This window comes from Diabrotica virgifera, chromosome 6 (assembly GCF_917563875.1).
Source record: "Diabrotica virgifera virgifera chromosome 6, PGI_DIABVI_V3a".
Taxonomy (NCBI): domain Eukaryota; kingdom Metazoa; phylum Arthropoda; class Insecta; order Coleoptera; family Chrysomelidae; genus Diabrotica; species Diabrotica virgifera.
This window is the reverse complement of record NC_065448.1, coordinates 176,940,622-176,964,635: the sequence shown is the minus strand read 5'-3', so window position 1 is coordinate 176,964,635 and position 24,014 is coordinate 176,940,622. Positions and strand designations below refer to the sequence as shown.

At 33.3% G+C, this 24,014-nt stretch overlaps 1 protein-coding gene across 5 annotated transcripts in view; it reads left to right on the top strand.

Moving 5' to 3' along the window:
* The window catches only part of LOC114328622 (probable cytochrome P450 49a1), a 355,075-nt gene extending 331,292 nt beyond the window's left edge, over positions 1–23,783 (top strand). For all 5 annotated transcript variants that reach the window (XM_050654343.1, XM_050654342.1, XM_028277513.2 and 2 more), the window contains exons 7-11: positions 1,428–1,596; positions 1,898–2,067; positions 3,034–3,112; positions 20,228–20,449; positions 23,429–23,783. In XM_050654343.1, the coding sequence (XP_050510300.1) occupies positions 1,428–1,596; positions 1,898–2,067; positions 3,034–3,112; positions 20,228–20,449; positions 23,429–23,545 (757 nt within the window). In that variant the 3' untranslated portion in view covers positions 23,546–23,783. The remainder of the gene's footprint in view (positions 1–1,427; positions 1,597–1,897; positions 2,068–3,033; positions 3,113–20,227; positions 20,450–23,428) is intronic.
* Positions 23,784–24,014: the final 231 nt, after the last annotated feature.

Below are 24,014 nucleotides of genomic sequence, written 5' to 3'. Positions count from 1 at the left end.
GAAAACATTCGTTCAAAATAAGTCCAGAATTGGATAAACTGACTAATTCTAAGCAACTTTTGTTGTATAGAGATTTTCAATTCTTTTCGAGTTATTTACGAGTGGGTATGTTCATTTTTCAACAAAAAAACCCGTTTTTAGACGGTTTTTTGCAATTAAAAACTAATTATTTTATCGAAAAATACTTTTAGCAAAAATATAGCTTACAAGAAAGTGAAAAAAATAATTTATATATGAAGTCCGCAAAACCAAGTAGAAAGCAGAGTTGTAGCTAATGAAGAGTAGGTTCTTATTCGTCAAATTCCAAATCGAATATTTCAACGTGAAATAACCAAAAAATTAAGCACTTTTCGGGGAAAACTCGTTACAACTTCTTTAAAATGTTTAAGAAAAGCTTTATTTATATGATCTGTAAGTTTCATCGGTTTAAAGTGCTCATTTTTGAAAAAATTTGGTTTTAAAGTAATTTGTTTTCAATCTTGAAAAAATTTCTTTTTCCAAATAACTTCAAAATTAATTAGTGATACCAAAAATCTCAAGCAGTAAAGAAATGTAGATTTTGCTTTTCTGAATATTTTGGATAAGTAGGTATTTTGTTTTCCTGTAAGACAAAAATTGGAAGATGTCGCTGTTCAAATTTTGCATACACTCATAATTAGTGACTCGTTCAGCCCTTTCGCCCTTTTAACTACAGCCTTTTCAAAAATAAGCACTTTGAACCGATGAAACTTCAAATCATATAAACAATACATAAGTAAAGTAACTTATGGTGAAGCGGTAACGATTAATTTCATTTGGGATGCTAATTAGGGGGTGGTTTTCATGATTTTTTTAACAAAAAAGGGACCAACATTATTTTTAACTTACTTACTTTTGACTTTAAAAAAATATAGCTTCTTTTAAACACTTTAAAAAAAGTTAAATTGAGTTTTCCCTGATAAGTGCTTGATTTTTTGGTTATTTTACGTTGAAATATTTGATTTGTAATTTGACGAATAAGAACCTTTATAGAAGATCTTTATAGAAGAAAAGTTATTTAAAATTAGTCATTTTATCCAATTCCGGACTTTTTTGAACGTATGTTTTTTCACCCCCGACAAGGGGTGAAAGTCACATTCTAAAGTTCAGTTTTCTGGTTTATTTCAAGCACCTACCTACCTTCAAAAAATAAATAAAAAACATGATCCAAAATGCCTTAAGGGACTCCAAAATCCTTTTTCGCACACAGGCGCTAGTACCCCCTACGGGGGCCCTGTGAACAATCACATCAATCACTTATTTTGAATTTGCTGTCATTTTCTATAACAAGCGTTTGTTATTTATAGAAAAAGACAGCAAATACAAAATGAGTGATTAATGTGATCGTTCATGGGTATTCTTTCATTTGTCCGACTGTACATTTTTTAGTTTCAATTAATTTGTTTTAGATTGTGCTTGAAGTATATCACCCATTCAATCGAAGAAATCAGGTCAAAATCATATGACAACGTCAAGGAACAAGATATTTCGATTTTGGAACAAATACTGTTAAAAACTGGCAATGCAAAACTGGCGGCAGTATTGGCTTTGGATCTCTTTCTAGTAGGAGTAGATACGGTAAGCATAGTATACATAAGATCACCATTATTTTTTGTCTTTATCTGCTTTAACTGCACATATAAATATATTTGTGTAGAGTGCACCAGTCTTTGAATGATTACATGGTTGTATACCGGCCCCCGATATACTAAACAAATATTCTCTGCTTTGGTCTGTCCGGCAAAGTTCGACTGACGAGCCATAAATGGCGAAACCGGTCTCGAAATGGCGGGATAGACGAAAGTGTGAATATTATTTTTCGTATATTATTTACTTATATATTTGTGTAAAATATATAACCAATTTAATTTTTTTACAGACTTCGATTGCTGTAGCCTCCACGATGTATCAGTTATCGCAAAATCCAGATAAACAACAAAAATTATTCGAAGAACTTAACAGTGTTCTCCCTAGTCTTGAATCAAAAATTGATATACCTGCACAAGAAAGTATGCATTATCTTAAAGCGTGTGTAAAAGAAACTCTAAGGTAAATTATATTTAAAATTGTTAACATTTCGTTAAGCCACCCTAGACTTTAAGAAGTGCGGCCACTCTCCTCGGCATGTTTTGAATGCATCTTGTTTTTTCTTTTAAGTCAAAGTGATCATTATCATCATCATCACACAGCCAAATTTGTCCACTGTCGGACATAGGCCTCCTTAAGATGTCTCCACCCTTCTCTGTCCTGCGCGGCTGCAATCCAGTTCGTCGCTATTCTTTTGATGTCGTCCGTCCTCTGGTAGGTGGTCTTCGCTTGTCTGCCCTTGGCCGCCACTCTACATTCTTCTTTGTCCATCTGTTGTCTCTCTGTCTTGTGACGTGTCCTGACAATTTCCACTTCAACTTCGTAATGCGTTTTATGATGTCTTCCACTCCAGTTATTTGCCGTATCTCATCATTTCGTATTCTGTCTCTCAAAGTTAGGCCAAGTATTAAGGTGGATCATTTTTAGTGATCATTATGGTTTCAATGAAAATGTTTTTCTCTATTAACTGAACTTTGTTATGTTCCCTTTAGTTAATTCCTTTGGAGGCACTCCCAAATATTGTCGATGGAGTTTATATCTGACGTCATGTCTGGACCATGATAATAGAGGAATTTCTTGCTCCATTAAAAAAATTTAGATTTATGTCTCTACAAGTTGCTGTATCCTTCACTACGATATTGAGACTATTTCCACATGATCCATTCATCTGTGTAACCAATCTTTCCTACCTGACACATTCGTCATGTCACATTCTTCCTATCACTACATATAACCGTGCCATTCATTACCAATAATTACATTACAAATATACAAAGTTACTAAGATATTTAACTGTTTTTGTAATACCCATATCAGTTTTTACCGTACCCAGTTTTTTTATTTTAGAAATATCCCATTCGGTGCTCGTCAACACACTACTGATTATATTAAGCAAACTTGATGTATATGTCACTTTATTTTTTACAGAATGTATCCTGTGATAATTGCCAATGGTAGAAGTCTTCAGTCAGACACTGTTTTAGCTGGATATAAAGTACCAAAAGGGGTAAATAACTAAGTAACCTTAAAATAAATATAAATATCGATTCAATTCGAGTCGCTCACCATTCTGCGCACGAGTTTCAAAGATAAACCTTGAACCTACCGAAAGATGTGGGATCCATAGCAAAATTTCCAATTTCTTCATCTCTGTGTTTTCGTTTTAAAGTCTTTTCCCCTCGAGCTTCTTATACAAGACAGAACCTGCGTCCAAAAATTTTCGGACTGGTATTAATGTTTGCTTGCGGGTCTTCTATCACTTTTGTTACATTTTCCGTGAAGAAAAATAATTTCGTTCCTTTCAGGTAATGTATAAACCCATTGTTAATCCCAGCGATACCTATTTAAGATCGACAATTTACTAATAAAGACCACAAAACTTTCCAGATGTGTGATTGTGATGTTTCTTCTGTATTTTCTTTTTCACGTTCTAGAACCCAAATATTAACCGACTATTCTCCAATATTCAGGATATTAAAACCATTTTTTACATACTTTAAAATTCCGTTCAATATTTGTCAAATTGTAGTAAAATGAATTTTTTCTACAGGTTTCCACTGCATTGCTTTTCTTCTGTTTAACATGATCTGTTAATGTTGAAGATCTAATAAGACATATTTTTTTCACTGCGACTCAATTTCCAAAATTTTACACAACATATAAGACGACGTAATTTGTCTTCAACGGAGTCACACGGGAAAAAATATTAATCAACATGATTAGATCTATGTTTTAATTATTTAGCAGCTTTAGGGACCTCAAACACATCATTTCTTTGCGCTGTGCGAGACCTTGGCTGGAAAAATTATAGGCCAGAGAACTAAGGATTTTTCCGTGACATCCGTTGATACAGCTATCTAAGTACTGCTTTGGGTAAATTTAGTTACAACAATATCCAATATAAAAATTATGCAAAAGATTTACCGTACTTTTTAACTTATAAACAATATATAAACAATTAAAAATCGCTGTTTGATTTTACATACAAAAGGTGGAGACCGGTAAATTATATGAAATACTGACATAAGTTTTCTGAAGAAGCATAGAAAATTCTTTAAAATGAGAGTTTGCAAAGTTATTTTTGTTAATTTGTTGCTTAGTTATTGGGAGAATAGCTCCAAAAGTCGATTATTTAAAAATGATTAATAACTATTCTGAAAATAAACAAAAAACTTTAATTTTGCGTCAGAGTAGGAACAATGTTACAAGCATTTTGTGATTGAAATTTCAAGAAGGTTCACTTAATAGTTATTGGAAAATTGCATTTGTTATTCCCAAAAAGCTTTTATCTACAACGTCATTATGCGTAAACTGTTAGGTTTACATAAATTCTAAAGGCACCAAATCAAAGAAATAAGATCATTTTATTAAACTGAATCATTTAATGGTTAAAAAATGTATACTAAACATTATAAAATATTTTTGAAAAAGTGGTAAGATTTTAAGCTTATAAACAAATAGAATAACTCAGACGCATTAACATGTAGAAAGTTAATATTTTTTATTTGACATGTTGGAAGTTTTATACAAATTAAAACAAAAAAAAATAATGCCCTTGGTCCCTTAAGACCCGAGTTAACCATTTTTTTTTTCAAAAATTCACTGTGACTTTGTTTATAAACATTAGGAAACTTAAAAAGTAACATTTGAAAGACTATAAGTTTAAGTATAAACAAAAAAAATCAAGACGATTCTTCTGAAAGTGAGCCGTCCATGATGCGTCAAAAATGCAAGGTTTAAAAGCAAAGTGATTGTTTGATTTTACTGTCGAATAATGAATTCAGAACTACACATTTACAAAAGTCGCAATAACTCCGGTTCTAATCAACAAAAATTGATGTTCTTTTTTTTTAATTTGGGGTGCCTCGGTGCATAGATTATAAAAATACGATCAGCTAATTTGTGATTTGTTTATTCAAACCAGTATTTTGTTTAAACCATTTAAAATCAATATTTTTTTGCCAAATTTGACATTTTTACTATTATTATTAGTATAAAATTTAATGAAAGTTGACAATAAATTTAAAAAATATATATTAATTTTTATTTAAAACCAAATGCAATGCCAATATGCATTGTTAATTTTTCTTGAGGTATGCTTAGGTATATTTTTTGCGACAATTACTTTTCTTGACTAAACCCTACAAGGCTACAAATATTATAAACTTCGTATAATTATAAAATATGTTAAAATAAAATTAAGTTTGTCAATTTTAATGGGTTCATTATAATATATAGGTATAAATTGATAAAATTTGATATTTGATAGTTGCAGACCATAGTTAGGTTTCAGACCATGCAGATATTCTTATGAATAGGTAATACCTTTGTTTTATGATTACTTAATGAAAAATAATAAAAAAAAATGGGTGTCGGTTTCAGATTTTTAATTCCAAACAACTTTTCATAATAATAGTTTTTGATATTGTGAAATACTGTAAAGCGGGATTTATAATTTTTGACATAACTGTTATAAAATTTATAATAAAAAAATGTGGTTCCAGATCACGTAGATACAATGTATAATGTATATTATTTATTTTTAGCACATAAGCAAAACGCTCGGATAGGCCGATTTTTAAAATAATCATAGTATATTATAGCATCAATGTTTCGAACTTTACGCGATCCCTCTTCAAGTGGCAGACACAACTTTGATTTTTGTAAGTAGGAAAGTGCATCATGTGGCATATCATTTAAAAGCTTTTCAAATATTGATTACAGAAGTGTAAAGCAGTTAATTCCTTTTTGAGAACGTAGGCGCAAACTTTCGGTCGAATTATATTTAAATCCATTAATTTTTTTCGAATCCTGAGAAAACTAATTAATATTTTTAAAAAATTTAAACGCAGAATGAAAGACTACAATATTACCGAGGACCAAAAGTCCCTTATAATAAAAAAAAAGTTTTAGTGCGATAATTCGATGAAATACAATTATTTTGACATAATATTTAAAAGTCAGATCAGCAGACAATTACCATGGTATTGAATCGTCGTCATGGAAACCAATATCGTCGTCGTGGTAACCCACTATATTGAAAGTGTGGTTTTGACAACCTTGTCAAATAATTAATTTGTGTATTTTCACTTCTAAACAAAAATTGATATAACTCTATTTTTTGTGGCTTTTTTCCAAACGTACGGCCCTAGAAAAAATATTGTTCCTAACTCATGCGGAAAGTGTCTTCCCCGCACTCGACTGCTTGCCCGAACTCCGCTATCGCGTCGTTCGGGTCAACGGCAGTCTCGTGCGTGAAAGTATCACTTTCCGCACTAGTTAGGAAAATAACTATTTTTATTTGAAAATCATGTGTTTCGATTTTTCTTAAATTATGCTTATTACTTTTGGTAGCATAGCTTTCTAACTAACTACGGATGGAGCGGTAGATCGCGTACATGTATGAAAAAAATAAGAGGGATTGAAACGAAAAAATGCAACGATCGTGCGACCATACACTGTAAATGCAATCACATGCATAATAAACTAAAATAAAATAAAACATAATAAAATAAAATAATAAAAGTAAAGAAAATTAGGTAAAATTAAATCAAATTAAATAAAATTACGTAAAATTAAATACAATGAAGAAAATTGCGTCGAATCTAACAAAATAAAATAAATTAACTAAAAAAAAATCTCGCTGTTTTTTATCTGACAAATAAACATTGCTTTCCGCTTAAATTAAATGTTCAAACTGCCAAGAGGCAGGTGTGTGGCTGTTTGACATTTAATTTAAGCGAAAAGCAATGTTTATTTATGAAATAAACGTTTTTTATATTATGTGGTATCAGTAAAATGTACTTTGAGTTAAATAAATTACATACATTCTCCTTTTTGCGTCAATTATTTTAACTCCTAAATTATTTTTGGCCACCCTGTATAAATAATGATGTTAATATTTATATTACTGAATAGAGAATTGAATCACCTTTCAAATGAGCTACCACACGACCCCTATTCCCATTTAAAAAAATAATCGATGACGTCATCACGCCCAAATCGATGACGTCACTATTATGTACTATACGTTAAAAAATCATAATTTAAAAATAAAAATCGACATGTCAGAGCTTTAACTCTGAAAATAATAAAGTCATGAGATAATAGACCGTTTCCACACTTTGTGAATGCACTGTATGTGTACAATACATACAGTGCACTGGAATAATTGTTGCCCCCTTATTAACGTATTTATTTTTAGCACATAAGCAAAACGCTCGGACAGGTCGATTTTTAAAATTTCATAGTATGTATATTATAACATCAATGTTTCGAACTTTGCGAGATCCCTCTGTAGATGACAGTCATAACTATGATTTTTTAAATGGGAAAGAACATCATGTGACATCTCATTTAAAAGCGATTAAAATACTGATTACAAAAATGTATAATACTTTAATTGTGTTTGAGAGTGTAGGCGCAAAATTTCGGTCAAATTTTTTTTCGAATTTATTCATTTTTTTTCGAATCCTAAGAAAAGTAATACGTTTTTTTTTTGAAAAATTTAAACGCAGAATAAAAGATTACAGCATTATCGATCGTCAAAGTTCCCTGAGAACTGCTATGTTTATTTTAAATAGTTACAGTGGTGAAAAAAGAGAAAATTTAGTGTGATTTTTAATTTTAAAAATATCATTCAAAAGAAACTTTTTGTTTATTATAAGGGACTTCTGGTCCTCGGTAATATTGTAGTCTTTCATTCTGCGTTTAAAATTTTCAAAAATACTTATTAGTTTACTCAGGAGTCGAAAAAAATTAATGGATTTAAATATAATTCGACCGAAAGTTTGCGCCTACGTTCTCAAAAAGGAATTAACTGCTTTACACTTTTGTAATCAATATTTGAAAAGCTTTTAAATGACATGCTACATGATGCACTTTCCTACTTACAACAATTAAAGTTATGTCTGCCACTTGAAGAGGGATCGCGTAAAGTTCGAAACATTGATGCTATAATATATTATGATTATTTTAAAAATCGGCCTGTCCGAGCGTTTTGCTTATGTGCTAAAAATAAATAATATACATTATACGTGAGCACGTAAAGGTTGGAATAAATTCATTTTCTCGAGAATGGACGATTTTGGAAAAAAATCCCAAAACAGGTCAATTTTTATATTTAAATTGCGACTTTTTGGCATATGCATCATACTAGTGACGTCACCAATCTGGGCGTGATGACGTCATCTTAAAATTTTTTAAATGAGGATAGGGGTCGTGTGATAGCTCATTTGAAAGGTAATTTAATTCTCTATTCACTAATGTAAACATTAACATATTTATTTATACATAGTGTCCAAAAAAATTTTTTTTGAAATAAATTTATTGACATAAAAAGAAGAATGTGTGTAATTTATTTAACTCACAATACATTCTACTGCTATCAGGAAACATGAAATAATGTTTATTTGACAAATAAATATTGTTTTTTGCTTAAATTCAATATCAAAGCCGCCACCCACCTTCCTCTGGACAGTTTGAACATTTAGTTTAAGCGAAAAGGAATGAACATTTTTCAAATAAACATTTTTTTCTGTTTTCTGAGAGCAGTAAAATGTATTTTGGATTAAATAAATTACATGCATTCTTCTTTTTATGTCAATAAATTAAATTATTAAAATGTTTTCTTGGTCACCCTGTATAAATAATTATGTAAATGTTTATATTACTGAATAGAGAATTAAATTACCTTTCAAATGAGGTACCACACGACCCCTATTTCCATTTAAAAAAATCATCGATGACGTCATCACGCCCAGATGGATGAAGTCACTAGTATGATATGTATGCCAAAAAGTCTTAATTTAAAAATAAAAATTGACCTGTTTCGGGATTTTTTTCCAAAATTGTTCATTCTCGAGAAAATGAATTTATTCCAACCTTTACGTGCTCACTGTATGTACATTGTATCTACGTAACCTGGAACCACATGTTTTATTATCAATTTTATAGCAGTTATGTCAAAAATTATAAATCCCGAATTACAGTATTTCACAATATCAAAAACTGTTATTATGAAAAGTTGTTTGGAATTAAAAATCTGAAACCGACACCCATTTTATTTATTATTTTTTCATTAAGTAAACATAAAACAAAGATATTACCTATTCATAAGAATATCTGCATGGTCTGAAACCAAAGCTGCAACTATCAAATATCAAATTTTATCAATTTATACCTATATATTATAATGAACCCATTAAAATCGACAAACTTAATTTTATTTTAACATATTTTATAATTATACGAAGTTTATAATATTTGTAGCCTTGTAGGGTTTAGTCAAGAAAAGTAATTGTCACAAAAAAATATACCTAAGCATACCTCAAGAAAAATTAACAATGCATACATTTGATTTTAAATAAAAATTTATATTTTTTTGTAAAATATATTGTTAAATAGTATTATTTATAACCGTAATACATAAACATTTATTTTACCTATCATTACATTAAATTTTATACTAATAATAATAATAATAATGGCAAATTTGGCAAAAAAATATTTATTTTAAATGGTTTAAACAAAATACTGGCTTAAATAAACAAATCACAAATTAGCTGATCGTATTTTTATAATCCATGCACCGTGGCACCCCAAATTTAAAAAAAAAATAACATCAATTTTCGTTGATTAGAACCGGAGTTATTGCGACTTTTGTAAATGTGTAGTTCTGAATTCATTATTCGACAGTAAAATCAAACAATCACTTTGCTTTTGAACCTTGCATTTTTGGCGCATCATGGACGGCTCACTTTCAGAAGAATCGTCTTGATTTTTTGTTTGTTTATACTTATGTTTATATTTCTATTCTTTTAAATTTTACTTTTTAAGTGTCCTAATGTTTATAAACAAAGCCACGGTGAATTTTTGAAAAAAAAATGGTTAACTCGGGCCTTAAGGGCCTAAGGGCATTATTTTTTTTGTTTTAATTTGTATAAAAATTCCAACATGTCAAATAAAAAATATTAACTTTCTACATGTCAATGCGTCTAAGTTATTCTAATTGTTTATAAGCTTAAAATCATACCGCTTTTTCAAAAATATTTTACAATGTTTAGCATACATTTTTTTAACCATTAAATGATTCAGTTTAATAAAATGATCTTTTTTCTTTGATTTGGTGCCTTTAGAATTTATGTAAACCTAACAGTTTACGCATAATGACGTTGTAGATAAAAGCTTTTTGGAAATAACAAATGCAATTTTGCAATAACTATTAAGTGAACCTTCTTGAAATTTTAATCACAAAATGTTTGTAACATTATTCCTAATCTGACGCAAAATTAAAGTTTTTTGTTTATTTTCAGAAAAGTTATTAATCATTTTTAAATAATCGACTTTTGGAGCCATTTTCCCAATAACTAAGCAACAAATTAACAAAAATAACTTTGAAAACTCTCATTTTTAAGAATTTTCTATGCTTCTTCAGAAAAATTATGTCACTATTTCATATAATTTACCGGTCTCCACCTTTTGTATTTAAAATCAAACAGCGATTTTTAATTGTTTATATATTGTTTATAAGTTAAAAAGTACGGTAAATCTTTTGCATAATTTTTATATTGGATATTGTTGTAACTAAATTTACCCAAAGCAGTTCTTAGATAGCTGTATCAACGGATGTCACGAAAGAGGCCATTTAATTGCTAATTTCTCTGGTCTATTAGAGAAATGTGATACCCGGCATTTGAAGAAGCGCTTTGGATCGCATGTGTTTAACTAAAGACATGAAATTCGGTTGGGCAGAGATAATCAGACATGTGAACTTCCACGTCGCATAGGATTAGCCCAGTGTTTCCCAACGTGGGGCCCACGCCCCACAGGTGGGCAATTTGATTGTTAAGGGGGGAAATTCGAAAATGGACTCGACACGAGTTTAACCCTTTCGCTACTGGTCATTTAAATTCAATGCTAGGTTTACTCACCAAATTTAAAGAAAAAAGCAAATTCTTAAATAATTACGGTAAATAATTTTTAGGTATTTCGCTACACCAAAATATCAACCGGATGTTTTTTGGCGTCAAGTCAAACTTAAAATTTTGAAAAGAGATCAACATTAAAGTCTCTGCTTACTGCTCATACTTCAACTAATAATCGTGTTCTTGAGGCTAATTATTAAATTTCTTTATTACTCGCTTAAACAGGAAAAAATCATACTATAGGGGAGAATTTAATGACATCATGAATATCAGCGTTTCTTAACGGTTCTTGAATAATATGACAAATATGTAAAAGCTTTGCAACTCAGTAACAATACTGTTAGCGGAAGAATAGACAAAATGAATGAAGATACTGAAAAACAACTTGATGAAAAGCTGAAAATAAGAAATTTATCAGTGAAAATGTATGAATCAACTTTGAGAGACAATGAGGCAGTATTGATACCTTGCGGTAAGATAAAGTGTAGTTTTTTGAAAAATTGTTGTTCTGTAAATGACTAGAAAGTACCACTATCTAATGATATACCAATAAAAAATATAAAATATTGTGATGCAGGTGGTGCTCACAATATGATGGGCAATAAAAATGACTGCTTAAAATTGATGAAAGATGCGAATCTAGAAATGATTATTGTGCATTGTGTTATCGATAGGGAAAACTTGGTAGCTAATAACATCTTGCCTGTTCTAAATGAAGTACTGCATTCAGTAATAAAGTGTGGTAATGCTATTAAAACTAATACCAAATGTGAGCGTCTCTTCAAGCTATTTTGTGAAGAACAAAATAAGACCCCATGAGAACTTTACTTCATACTGAAGTAAGATGGCTACCTAAGATAATTCAAAAGATTTATGGAATTGTTTGATACCCTTTGAAAAAGTTTGAACAGTTTTATTGACTCCAAAAATGTGAAGTAACTGATACCGCTTTAATAAAAGAAGGATTTTCTGATTTAAAACAAATTGATTTTGAACATGGATGATGCAGCCAATGTTAGAGGATTCGTCTGATAGTCTGATATATCAAATGTGCAGTATCAAGAACTCGCCAAATTACAAATTAATGAGTCAAGTAAAAATTTATTTAATAAAAAAGGAACGATGGCACGGCTTTGCGAGGAAACAGAAATCAAATAACCGAATCCAACCAAATGTGCAAGAAAACTATTACTACCATTTCCATCTTCATATTTATGTGAATTCAGTGCTATAAATGATTTTCTGGTAAATAAAAGAAAAGAGCTGGATATAACACAATTTAAAGACTTGAGACTGAACCTAACCAAATTGGAACCTAATATAAAATCTCTGTGCAGAAAGCATCAAGTATGTACAAGAATCTCACCAAAGTATAATATAATAAATTAATGTAGAAAAATATTTGAATAATACAATTTTTTAATATTAAAAATTATATGTTACATAGGAGGGGTGCATAGGAATTTAAGAAAGGCTAAGGGGGGCACAGGGGCGTAACAGAAGCCCCCGCAGCATGAAGCTTGCGGGGGGCAAAATCGATTACGGGGCCCATCTTGTCGTCTGATATTATGTAATAATCTGTTATATATTATTTTACGTTATGTGGTTAAATTTAAACACGTAAATTTCTAAATAGGCGTATTCGGCAAGTGAATCATCTCATATCTAGAAACTTAACCTTTCCGGTCTCTCGAACTTTTATGGTGACGACAATAAACTATAATGTTTTGTACGTGACTATTGAAAGATTTGAGAATTGCAATTTGCCGAATTTTAGAACAATATTTCTAAATCTAAAAATGGGTTTTTTTCTTTCATCTTTACCTACGTTTAGTATTTCGATATAATTATCCAGAGGCGTAACAGAGGCCCCGCAGTTACGGGGGGCCACAGTATGTCAGGGGCCCCATCTTGTCGTCTAATATATGTAAAAATATGTTGTTATATTATTCGCATACATACGTCTTTTAAGCAGTGCAATATTAAAAATGAAGTTGCCCATCCCAATTAATAAAATTGTAGATAGATTCGCTGATAGTAGTGCACGAAGAAAGTTGTTCATCTCATAGAATAATACTATGTAGGTACTAATGTTATAATCTAGTAATTTTTGTTCTATTTTATTCTATACCAATAAGTAGGTCATTCTATAGCAAGTAAATGACAGTTTTGGAGATTCTCAGCATCACGACGGACGTATTTGCTTGACAATTTGGATTTAGGTTCTAGTTACACTCCACTTCAAACTACTAACTATCATTGTTTGATTTGCGTGTATAGATATAATGCTATGTGGAAATGCGATCAATGATTGTCCCCGTTTAGGATTTTGTCCTCTTCAGGGTTTGTAGTGAATGTATAATGTTGGCAGCAAAAGCAAACAGTCCGAAAAACACACTGGGGCAAGCGCCGTATCCTGGTGTTTTTTGGATCCTGGGTTATGCCGGACGGTGGTGTCCAGAAGGCTAAGAAGTCAACAGAGAAGAAAGTTTGATGGATTGTTGTTGGTTCCATAGTCATTTACGTGTACTGTCCGTGCTTTGCTCTAGACCAATCTCCCTAGAAACCATTGTACAACGACAGGCAAACCTGCGTCCCTCGTCGGCGGTCAGGAGGTGGTTTTGAGCGCAGCGTGGACAGTGTGCGTTCGAGTGGAGAAAATAGTTGCGGCTATTTTCTTGGGACGAACAGGTATAATTGTGCAATGAAGTTGGGAAACCGCAAAAAACCAACTTCTCCCTGTTCGGGGTAGGGAAGAGGAGATGTTAAAGGTGGGTACGGAAGGCTAACGGGGTAGCCTCGAGGATGTTTTCGTACTCCACCGGGAGTTCGTCAATGCATGTTTGCATTAGAGCGGACGGTAAATGAATCTTTTTGCGTTTGGGCTTTCGGTGGAGTACGTGGCCGGAAGATGAACAGGAACATTTGAGAGATTCTTGTGTGTCGGAGGGGGGGCCGTTGATTACTTTGATTGTGAAGTTCCTGTTCAGAGAGTTTATTCTCTCGGTGATTTTGGGGATGTTCGAGATGTTATGGATTTCGTTTGAGGGATATCGCCAGTGCTCATAGTTACATCTACGCAAGATTCTACGTTCAGCGCTCAACAACCACTCTTGCTTTGATCTAGCGCAAAGAGAGTAGAGGCAAGATTTGTAATCCATGACGGGTCGAATAAAGGTCTTGTAAGTGTGAATGAGAGTCTTCTTGTGTGTCTTGCCAATTCGTCCAGAGAGAGAGTTGAGAAGTCTGGCCCTGTTCCTTACCCTATCTAAAGTTGCCTTTAGATCTGCGTTCCAGTTAAGAGTCCTGGTGAACAGAACTCCTAAATAGTTCGCAGTCGGACTAACAACAAGCCTTTCTCCCAACAGTCTCAGAGGATATTGGTCGTCTTCATTAATTATGATTCTATGTGACACAGAAGGGGCGCGAAACACAATTGTTGTTGTTTTGTTCGCGTTCAGCGTGACTCTCCACTTACAACACCATTCACCAACTCCGTCCAACAGAGCCTGGGCTCTTCTGAAGAGGAGTCTTGGGTTGTATCGAGAGGTTGTTGTGAGCAGAGCCGTGTCGTCTGCATAGAGAAACAGCCGAGTGCCTGGGATATTTTGGTTAGTGATATCGCTGTTGTAGATGATGTACAACAGCGGTGCTAGGACTGAACCCTGGGGGACTCCAGCTTGTGGAGTGAAGGGGGTGGACTTTTGATCACTTATTTTCACTCTGACAGTTCGGTTGTGGAGGTATGATCCACTTCAAAGTTGGACTTATGCCGTTGGTTGCTTTTACTTCGGGGGGTTACATCCCTTCTTGGGGTGAAAACATACATTTAAAATAAGTCGGGAAATGTATAAATTGACTAATTACAGAAGAGCGTCGATAATCCGAACGTAAAAAAATCATAGAATTAAAAAATATGATCGCGGACCGAATTTTTGGATCTAATATGACAATATGGGCAAAATATGACCGCGGATTTTTGTTTTGTTTATGCAGAGATACATACAATATATTTGTTTATTATGCAGGTGTTTTATTCCTTGTAACTAAAACTAATGTACATATGTACTATGTTTATGAGCTTTGTATGTATTTTGAACATATGTTCGATAATCCGAACATTTTGATAATCCGAACTACCCCTGTACCAATTAGTTCGGATTATCGACGCTCTACTGTATAAGCCACTTTTTTTTCTATAGTTTCTTTATCTATGTTAATACTTTTCAAGTCTGTTGAAAAACCAAAATAAAACGTGTTTCGGGAAAAACTCATTAAAACTTTTTTAAATGTTTAAAAAAAAATATTTATTTTTTATAAAAGTTTCCAGCACCAGCACTATGCGAGTTACGCTCAAAATAAAGTTAGTTCATTTTTTGGTAATGAAAATCGTAAAAATCTCCCCCTATTTCGCACCCCAAATAAAATTTATCGTTAGCGCTTTACCATTTACTTTAAATATTTATTGTTTATATGATCTGTACGTTTGACCGGTTCGAAGTTCTTATTTTTGAAAAAAATTGGTTTCATAGTAAAAAAGCTTTTTATTTTGGAAAAATGCCTTTTTTCAAAATAAGTTAAAAAGTAGTAGTGATACGAAATATCTCAAAGAATCAAGAAATGCAGGTTTTGGTTTTATAAATATTTTGGCTTTATGTTGTTTTTCTGTAAGACAAAAATTGATTATGGGTTTTTTAAAATTTGCGTATATTCGTGATTAGTGACTCGTTCAAGCTATTTCAACTAGAACCCTTTCAAAAACAAGCACTTTGAACCGGTGAAACTTACAAGTCATATCAAAAAGTTAAGCAATTTGTAAAGCGATAATGATTAGTTTCATTTCGGAGGCTAAATAGGGGAGATTTTCACAATTTTTTTACCAATAAATGGGATTAACTGTATTTCCAGCGCAACTGGCTTAGTTTTGACGCTACAAATTTTTGTAAAAAATAAAAATAAAGCTTTTTTTTACTTAAAAAAAAAGGTCTAATGAGTTTTCCCCGAAAAGTATTTCATTTTTTGGATATTTCACGTATTCGATTTGAAGTTTGACGAATAAGAAAAACTTTTCATGAGCTACAGCTTTTCTTGTACTGGTTCGATAGACTTCATTTTTGTTTCATTTATTTATGAGCTACATTTTTGCTAACAATGTTCTTTTCGATCAAATACTTATTCTTTGGACTATTTGCGAAAAATCGCATAAAAATGTGTTTTTGTTTTGTTAAACAATAAACATTTTTACTCATAAATAACTCGAAAAGTCTTCAGGTGACCACTTCGGTGAAGACACTGGAAATTACACGGTATCGCTATATTTTACGTTCATTTACTGGGCTGTAACACATATAGGTATTTGTTACACATATCGCATTTAGTAATTTTTTAAAGGGGGCCCCATTTCCATTTCTGCGGGGGGGGGGCGACGGACTTTGTTACGCCACTGGGGGGGCAAGACCCAAAAAAGGTTGGGAACACTGGATTAGCCTGTTCCTGTTCACCTTTTGGTAAATTAAACTATGTATTTAAATCGAACTTACCCCTATGCCTTTTGACTACAAAAGTTTGACCAGTTTGTATTAATTTACCTGTACTTACTTATGAAGCGGAAACATTAACACCCACACAATGGTACTGAACAGTTAGTGAACAAGATTTGTGTGACTCAGAGGGCTATGGAACGCCAGATGTTCCGAATCCTAACCACACGGACCACGCTGCAGCGCTACTCTGTGGATCCACAGAGTGGCTGACGATGATTTACCGTGGGCTCTTATGTAGAGTGGCCGGCGCACCCCACACGAGCGTTTGTAGCCGGCCACAGTCGCTCGCATAAGAACCCACGGTAAACTACTTTTGTGGATCCACAGCGTAGCGCTGCAGCGTTACCCTCAAACCACACGGACCACGCTGCAGCGCTACGCTGTGGATCCACAAAAGTAGTTTACCGTGGGTTCTTATGCGAGCGACTGTGGACGGCTACAAACGCTCGTGTGGGGTGCGCCGGCCACTCTACATAAGAGCCCACGGTAAATCATCGTCAGCCACTCTGTGGATCCACAGACTAGCGCTGCAGCGTGGTCCGTGAGAAATACGTCGTCAAACAAAAACAAGAGACGCTCTCGAAAGAGTCGTGTCGCTAGAGTGGAATTGTGCAGAACACGTCACCAAATATCAGAAAACTAATGGAAAAAACGTATTGTCGGGTAGAGACCACGACAAGAAGTACTACAGAGCAGAGGACGCCCACCAACCAGATGAACAGACGACCTGAAGCTATCATTAACAGGATGCAAGCCTCACAAGACCGAGATACATGGGGAGTGCTGAGAGAAACGGTGTCCAACAGTGGACGCGTAAAGGTTGATTGGTTGATAATGATGTTACACTAGCGCCAATCGAAGTAGAAATGTGATTAACAAAAATTTGTTACACGTCTAACCGCATAAACACACCAATAAAACAATATTGTCTTCTTAGAGCGTACTTACTTTAAACATTAATTACTGCTTCGGTTTGTTCCGAAATTTAAAAAGAAATCAACATAATGTATATACAGTTGAGTCCATGGTTCTCTACACGAGCGTCATAATTTAAAGCATACCGAAATACATAAGTCGAAAATCTATTCCACCCAACAGCAAGTAGTGTAGGAAACAGAGGTTGAACCTTGCAAAATGAACACAAGTCCGGTTTTATTTTTTTCTGGTACATCAAGGGGTGCTTATTATGAGACTAACTTTTTTTTTAAATTTAGCCCAGGAACCCCCATTTTCACCCCTTTAAAGAGGGTAATTTGTGGTTTTTGGGAAACGTAGCCCTTCCTGTACGTTTTGCAAAAAATTTACTTAATAGTAAAATGAAGAGGACTATATTTCCTACTATTTATTTTCCGACATCATATGTCTATTTACCCACCGTTTAGCGGGGGTGGCGCCCCAAAGTTGACAAATTTTTAAAAAATATGTTTTTAAAAAAAATATTTTTCCCTAACTGTAATGAAAATTAAGAAGAAACTTTGCGGCAATTAATCACAAATAGGTGGCTGATTTTTGGTATAGGGTTCATTTAAGGACAATTGCAAATTTTTTAATTACAGGGTGTTACATTTTAAAAAAACCCCTTTTTATACCACCTGAACCGCCTATGCTTGAGTAAAAAAACTTTCAGCGATTATCCATGTACTGGTGGTATTTACAAATTTGTATAATGCACCCCCATTTTTTTCCGTAACCACAGCCAAAAAAGGAGAATTAATAAAGAAAGTGATTTTCTTGGAATCTTTCACAGATTATTATCCCTTTATTAAAATGCTTCATATATCATTTTGTGCACGTTCTTATTACCTATGCATGGATACCAAAAGTGATGTCTTGAAGCAACCCCTGTAGCAAAATAAATAAAGGGGGGGTTGAAAACAATTTTTTTTGCTGTTTGACCCATATGGACAGACATATGCTCCATCAATAGGGTTTTTCATAAATATATATGATTATTGCAACATCCCTGCGGAAACTATCCCTATCCTTGAAAATAAACTGCAGAAACTACCCCTATCCCTTGGAGAGCATGTTTTTAGGATTTTCTCATTACTTATACATTTTTTTAAAACAAAACTTATACAGAATTAAAGACCACTATTTTCTCTACAAATAATGTCTTATGCATTTTTCTCGTATAAGTAACCGTTACCAGAAATGCTTTGGCGGGCTCCAGTTTTTATTTTATTTTTTTCATCACCTATTCATTATATTGATAACGTACTTATGGAAAATAAAAGAACACACTATCTGATTCACATTATTACCTATGCATGTTTTATTTTCTTTGCACCCTAAAACCACAGTGGTGGAGCAAAATCAATTTTTGATTATTTTCTTTATTAATTCTCCTTTTTTTGGGTGATTCCGGGGAAAATATAGGGATGCATTATACAAATTTATAAATAACACCAGTACATGGATAATCGTCGAAAGTTCTTTTACCCTAGCACAGGCGGTTCAGATGGTATAAAAAGGGGTTTTTTAAAATGTAACACCCTGTAATTAAAAAATTTGCTATTGCCCTTAAATGAAACCTATACCAAAAAATCAGCCACTTATTTGTGATTAATTTCCGCAGTGTTTCTTCTTAATTCTCGTTACAGTTAGGGAAAAATAATTTTTTTTAAAAACATCTTTTTTAAAAATTTGTCAACTTTGGGGTGCCACTTTCGCTAAACGGTGTGTGATAGACATATGCTGCCGGGAAATAAATAGTAGGAAATATAGTCCTCTCAAAACGTACAGGAAGGGCTACGCTTCGCAAAAACCTCAAATTACCCGCTTTAAAGGGGTGAAAAGGAGGGTTCCTGGCCGAAATTTTTAAGAAACAGTTATTTTCATAATAAGCACCCCTTGATATACCAAAAAAAATAAAACCGGACTTGTGTATATTTTGCAAGGTTCAACATCTGTTTCCTACACTAAAGTGACAGAAAGTGGGTAGGTACTGCTCCGAGCACAAATTTCACGTTATCAAATAAATAGAATGTAAACGATCTTCCATTCCTTTTTTTAATTCAAAGTACCCTAATTAATTTAAAACGAGTTCTTGTGCTTGTGAGGTAAAAGTTTTTCCAGGAATAATCTAAAAAAATGCAATAAAATATTTTCTTTTTGTCATTTCTTTCACTTTTGCGGAAACTTAAACAAAACCGTTCCTCAACTGTGTCAATGAGGTTAACTTTGTATGTAAATTAAGGGCAAAATAAAATACACTTACCACTTATTTCAAACTCCAATATACAATTAGTTGTGAAAATAACTGTTTGTGTAATATAAATAACTTCTAAATGTAAAAACAGGACAAAAAACAGCAAAAATCCAACAAACTGACAGCCACAAGTAAACAAACCAGAAACGTCACAAATTGTACGTAAAATCTGAAAACATCTCCAAGCGTCTTTTTTGTACCTTTTTCTTTTCAATGCACTGAGTCTAGAGCGTTCATAAAAATAGCATGCGTCTTTTCTTAATAACAGGGGGTATCACAGCTGGTTTGTCTTAATTTCATGCGTGGAAAACAATGATGCTAGATAAAAAGTATGTGTCTTATCTCGCCAGGTACCTATTAATGACGCACGGTTAAAGAATCATGGACTCAACTGTAATGATTAGTATAATATTGATTGTAACTGCCTGATTTTCTTTGTTTAGACCCACGTGATATTTCCCCATTTAGTAGTTAGTAATGTAGAAGAGTACATATCGCAACCAGAAAAGTTTATTCCGGAACGGTGGTTAAAGTCTGCTCATCCAGGTTGCCCCGAACACCAGGAGAAGATTCACCCTTTCGTTACACTACCGTTTGGTTATGGAAGAAGATCTTGCCTAGGAAGAAGATTTGCCGAAGTTGAATTGAACATTCTGTTAGCAAAAGTAAGGTTCATAAACATTTTATTTTATAGTAAGATAAGGCACTTGCTAAGGCACTTCATCTGGAGTTCCGAGGGTTTTCGGCACTAAATTGATGAAAACATATTACTCGGGGGTTTTTTGGAGATTCTGAATACGAATGCGCCATCAGAAACAATCCCCGGTACACTTGGTGCCCAAAAACCCTTCAAATTCCAGATGATAAAATGCCTTAGCAGTGACCTTGGTCACCAGGTGGTCCGGGGTCAGTTATGATTGCGTATTCGTGTTCAGTAACCCCAAAAAGTCAAAACCTCAGTCAAAAACCACCTACTAATATATTTGTATGCATTCAGTAATGACCTTCAAAACTCCAGAAGATGACATCCTTAGCAGTGATCGTGATGACGTATTTGTGTTGAGCAACCCCAAAAAAGTTAGCGAATCATCAAAGGAAATAGTTGTTCAATATGGACAGTGGATAGACGGTAGCGAACGAATTCGTTTAGAAGGATTGATTTAATTTATTTACAAACATTAGTTTGAGAGGGTTGTTTATTGTGTAGTCGTGAAAACATAATTTTGCAATATGGAATGGACCAATGAAAAGATAATTCAATTAATTGAGTTATATAGAAATGAAGAATGCCTATGAAACCCGAAATCGAAGCTATATAAAATAATAAACAGAAAAACTGATGCTTGTTTTAACATTTCTATAGGAATTTAGGAATGGGTTGTGATGTCTCTGAACTAAAAAAATGAATTTGCTTCTGGCATCATTTAGACGAGAAAGACAAAAAGGGTTCGAAGTGGTTTGCTTTTAAAAGCCTAATGTTTTTATTGGATAAATTTCAACCCAGAAAGACTAATGAGGTAAGCAAATCAAATTAATTGCTAAAAATTAATTAAAGGCAAATCTATTTTGATACACTAATTTTACAATTTATTATTTGAACATAATATGTATAGTCATAATACCAAGAGCAAGTAACTTTTTCGAGGAAGAATTTTAAGAAAGCTGGTTGTTTAATATATTATTCTCTATGCTCCCTCAAACAGCGTATAACACCTGCTACCTGGCTGCTGATACAGATTGCGTTCATTAGTTCGAAGCACATTACAGGTACCTTCCTAAATATATTGAATTCAAAATTATTTTAAGAAGATAATTTTTTTTGTCATTATTAGAAATATGAATACAAATATTTTGTCAGTAATTTATATGCTAAAAAGTGTTACGTTTGACCTGTGCTCTTGTGCGGAATGGAAGCATGGACGTTAAAGGCCAGTTCCATTAACAAATTTTAAGTGTTTGAAATGTGGTGCCTACGTCGAATGCTTAGAATAGCATGGACGAACAGAGTCAGAAATGTTTAAGTACTAAGAAGAGCGGGTTTACAGGATAGGGAACTTTTTAATTATGTTAAAAGTAAGAAGACTGCATACTTGGGGCATATATTACGAGGGCAGCGATACACTTTTCAGCAACTGATACTCGACGGAAAGATAGAGGGTAAGAGGGGTCTGGGAAAAAGATGTCATGGCTGCGTAATCGCCACCGCCAGTGGACAAGAATCCACGGGTATAAAATGCTCTGCAATGTTGCTAAAAACAGTAATATTTTATTAACAAGACAATGTATGGTGGACGCCTACGCAGAAATACACGGCATCTTAAGAAGAAGAAGAAATATGAATTTATAATTGCTAGACATTTTTGGACGTTTTATTTATCTCAAACTTTAGCTGATAATGCCAGATTTAAATAAAATATTAATAAATAAAACTTATCATCAACATTTTCAACAAAATAATAAAAAATACCTGGATAAATTATTTTTTAGTCTGGAAATAATTTTTATTTTATTTTAATTATTAAAATGAAATTTTTTAAATTAAATAATGATAGAATAGAGACAGGACAAAATGAAATTATTGAAGTCGTATCAAAATTTATACTTAATATTATGAATACGACATATTTTTTCCTTACAGAACACACATTGCATTTTATAAGCTATTATTGTATTAAAATTTACCCAACAAAAAACACGACAATTAACTTAAACACAATGTGTGACTGGCCCATGTTAAATACATCTGCGGGCAATATGCACTTCCGATCATCAACGAATGCGAACGTTCGCTTCAATGTAAATGGTCCTACTTTGTAGCGAACGAATGACCAAGCGAACACATACGAATTCGTTCCTTCGTTCGTGTGCGCTTTGATTTAAATGTGCCTTTAGACAACAGGTGCTCCGAGTATCACTCTGATGGCATATTCGTTTTCAGCAACCCCAAAGACCGCCCGAGAAATCAGTTTGCAGCAATGTAATGCCAAAAACCTTCTAAACTCCAGAAAATTACGTACCTTAGCAGTGGCACTGAGTACCAGGTGCTCCGGGAGTAGGTTCTGTTTAGGGACGTTTAGCTACTCCAAAAATCTCCAAGTAATCTGTTTGCATCAATTTAGTGTGTACGGCCGTAGCTCAACGGCTAGATACTGGCTTCACAAGCCAGATCGCACGGGTTCGATTTTCGGCACCAACAACGACATTTTCATTTCAAAAAATGATACAAGCCGTTCACTGTGCTTCGGAGGATACGTTAAGATGTCGGTCCACCTGGGCTAGTGCGAGCATCGACACTAGTTACATCAAACAGGGTTAAAGAAGCAAGTGGCGCCGGGATCTGTCCGAAAGGATCTCTCCGGCAAAAATGCCATACGATATTACTTTTATTTTTATATCTATTTAGTGCAGATAACCCTTAAACTCCCACGTAGCCTTAGCAGTGCCCGTGGGCACCAGGTGCTCCGGGGGTCGGTTCTGATGCAATTATGCATTTCTACCCATTTTTCTGACTAGTAAACTTTTTTCCTGACATCATCCTGAACACAATGCACAAAGTTGCAAGTCTCTAGGAGATGTATTTAAAAATCGATTTATTCCGGTGTTGGAGTGCTAAATGCCCTTGTCTAACATTTTTTCTGTTTTAGGTATTTAGAAGATATAAAGTAGAATACAATTACGGACCCTTGACTTACAAGATCACGCCTACATACGTTCCAGAACAACCTTTGAAATTTAAACTTATCAAGAGAGAAACATCTTAGACTTATCGCTGAAGTTTTACTAATGATTTGATAGCTAGTTTGTAAATAAGTAATAACTTTATATACTTATCAAACATATTGTTTAACAATAAAGTCGTTAACAATAATGTCCATTTTGTGAAGAGCACTTTGAATAGCTTTTCAGAAGTTTCACTGATCGAAGAATATACAATAGTTGATTTTATATATTATTTAAATGTAAATATAAGTCTCTAAAATATTAAATTATACATTTAAACTTTTATTTTATTTACATCTTTTTATAGTAACCAAGGATAAACTAACCGATCAAATAAAACAGTTTTCATATTATTTGTATTAGTAGGGGAGGCAAGGATGCCAAATTTGCAGTTACTAAAGCATGATAGGGGCCTATTGGGTTGTAAAGATTAGGTTCTAAAACCAAAAAAAGTTAAGTTAAATTTTCCATTTTAGTGAGGACTTAATTTTCCATTTCCGATTTTTTCCG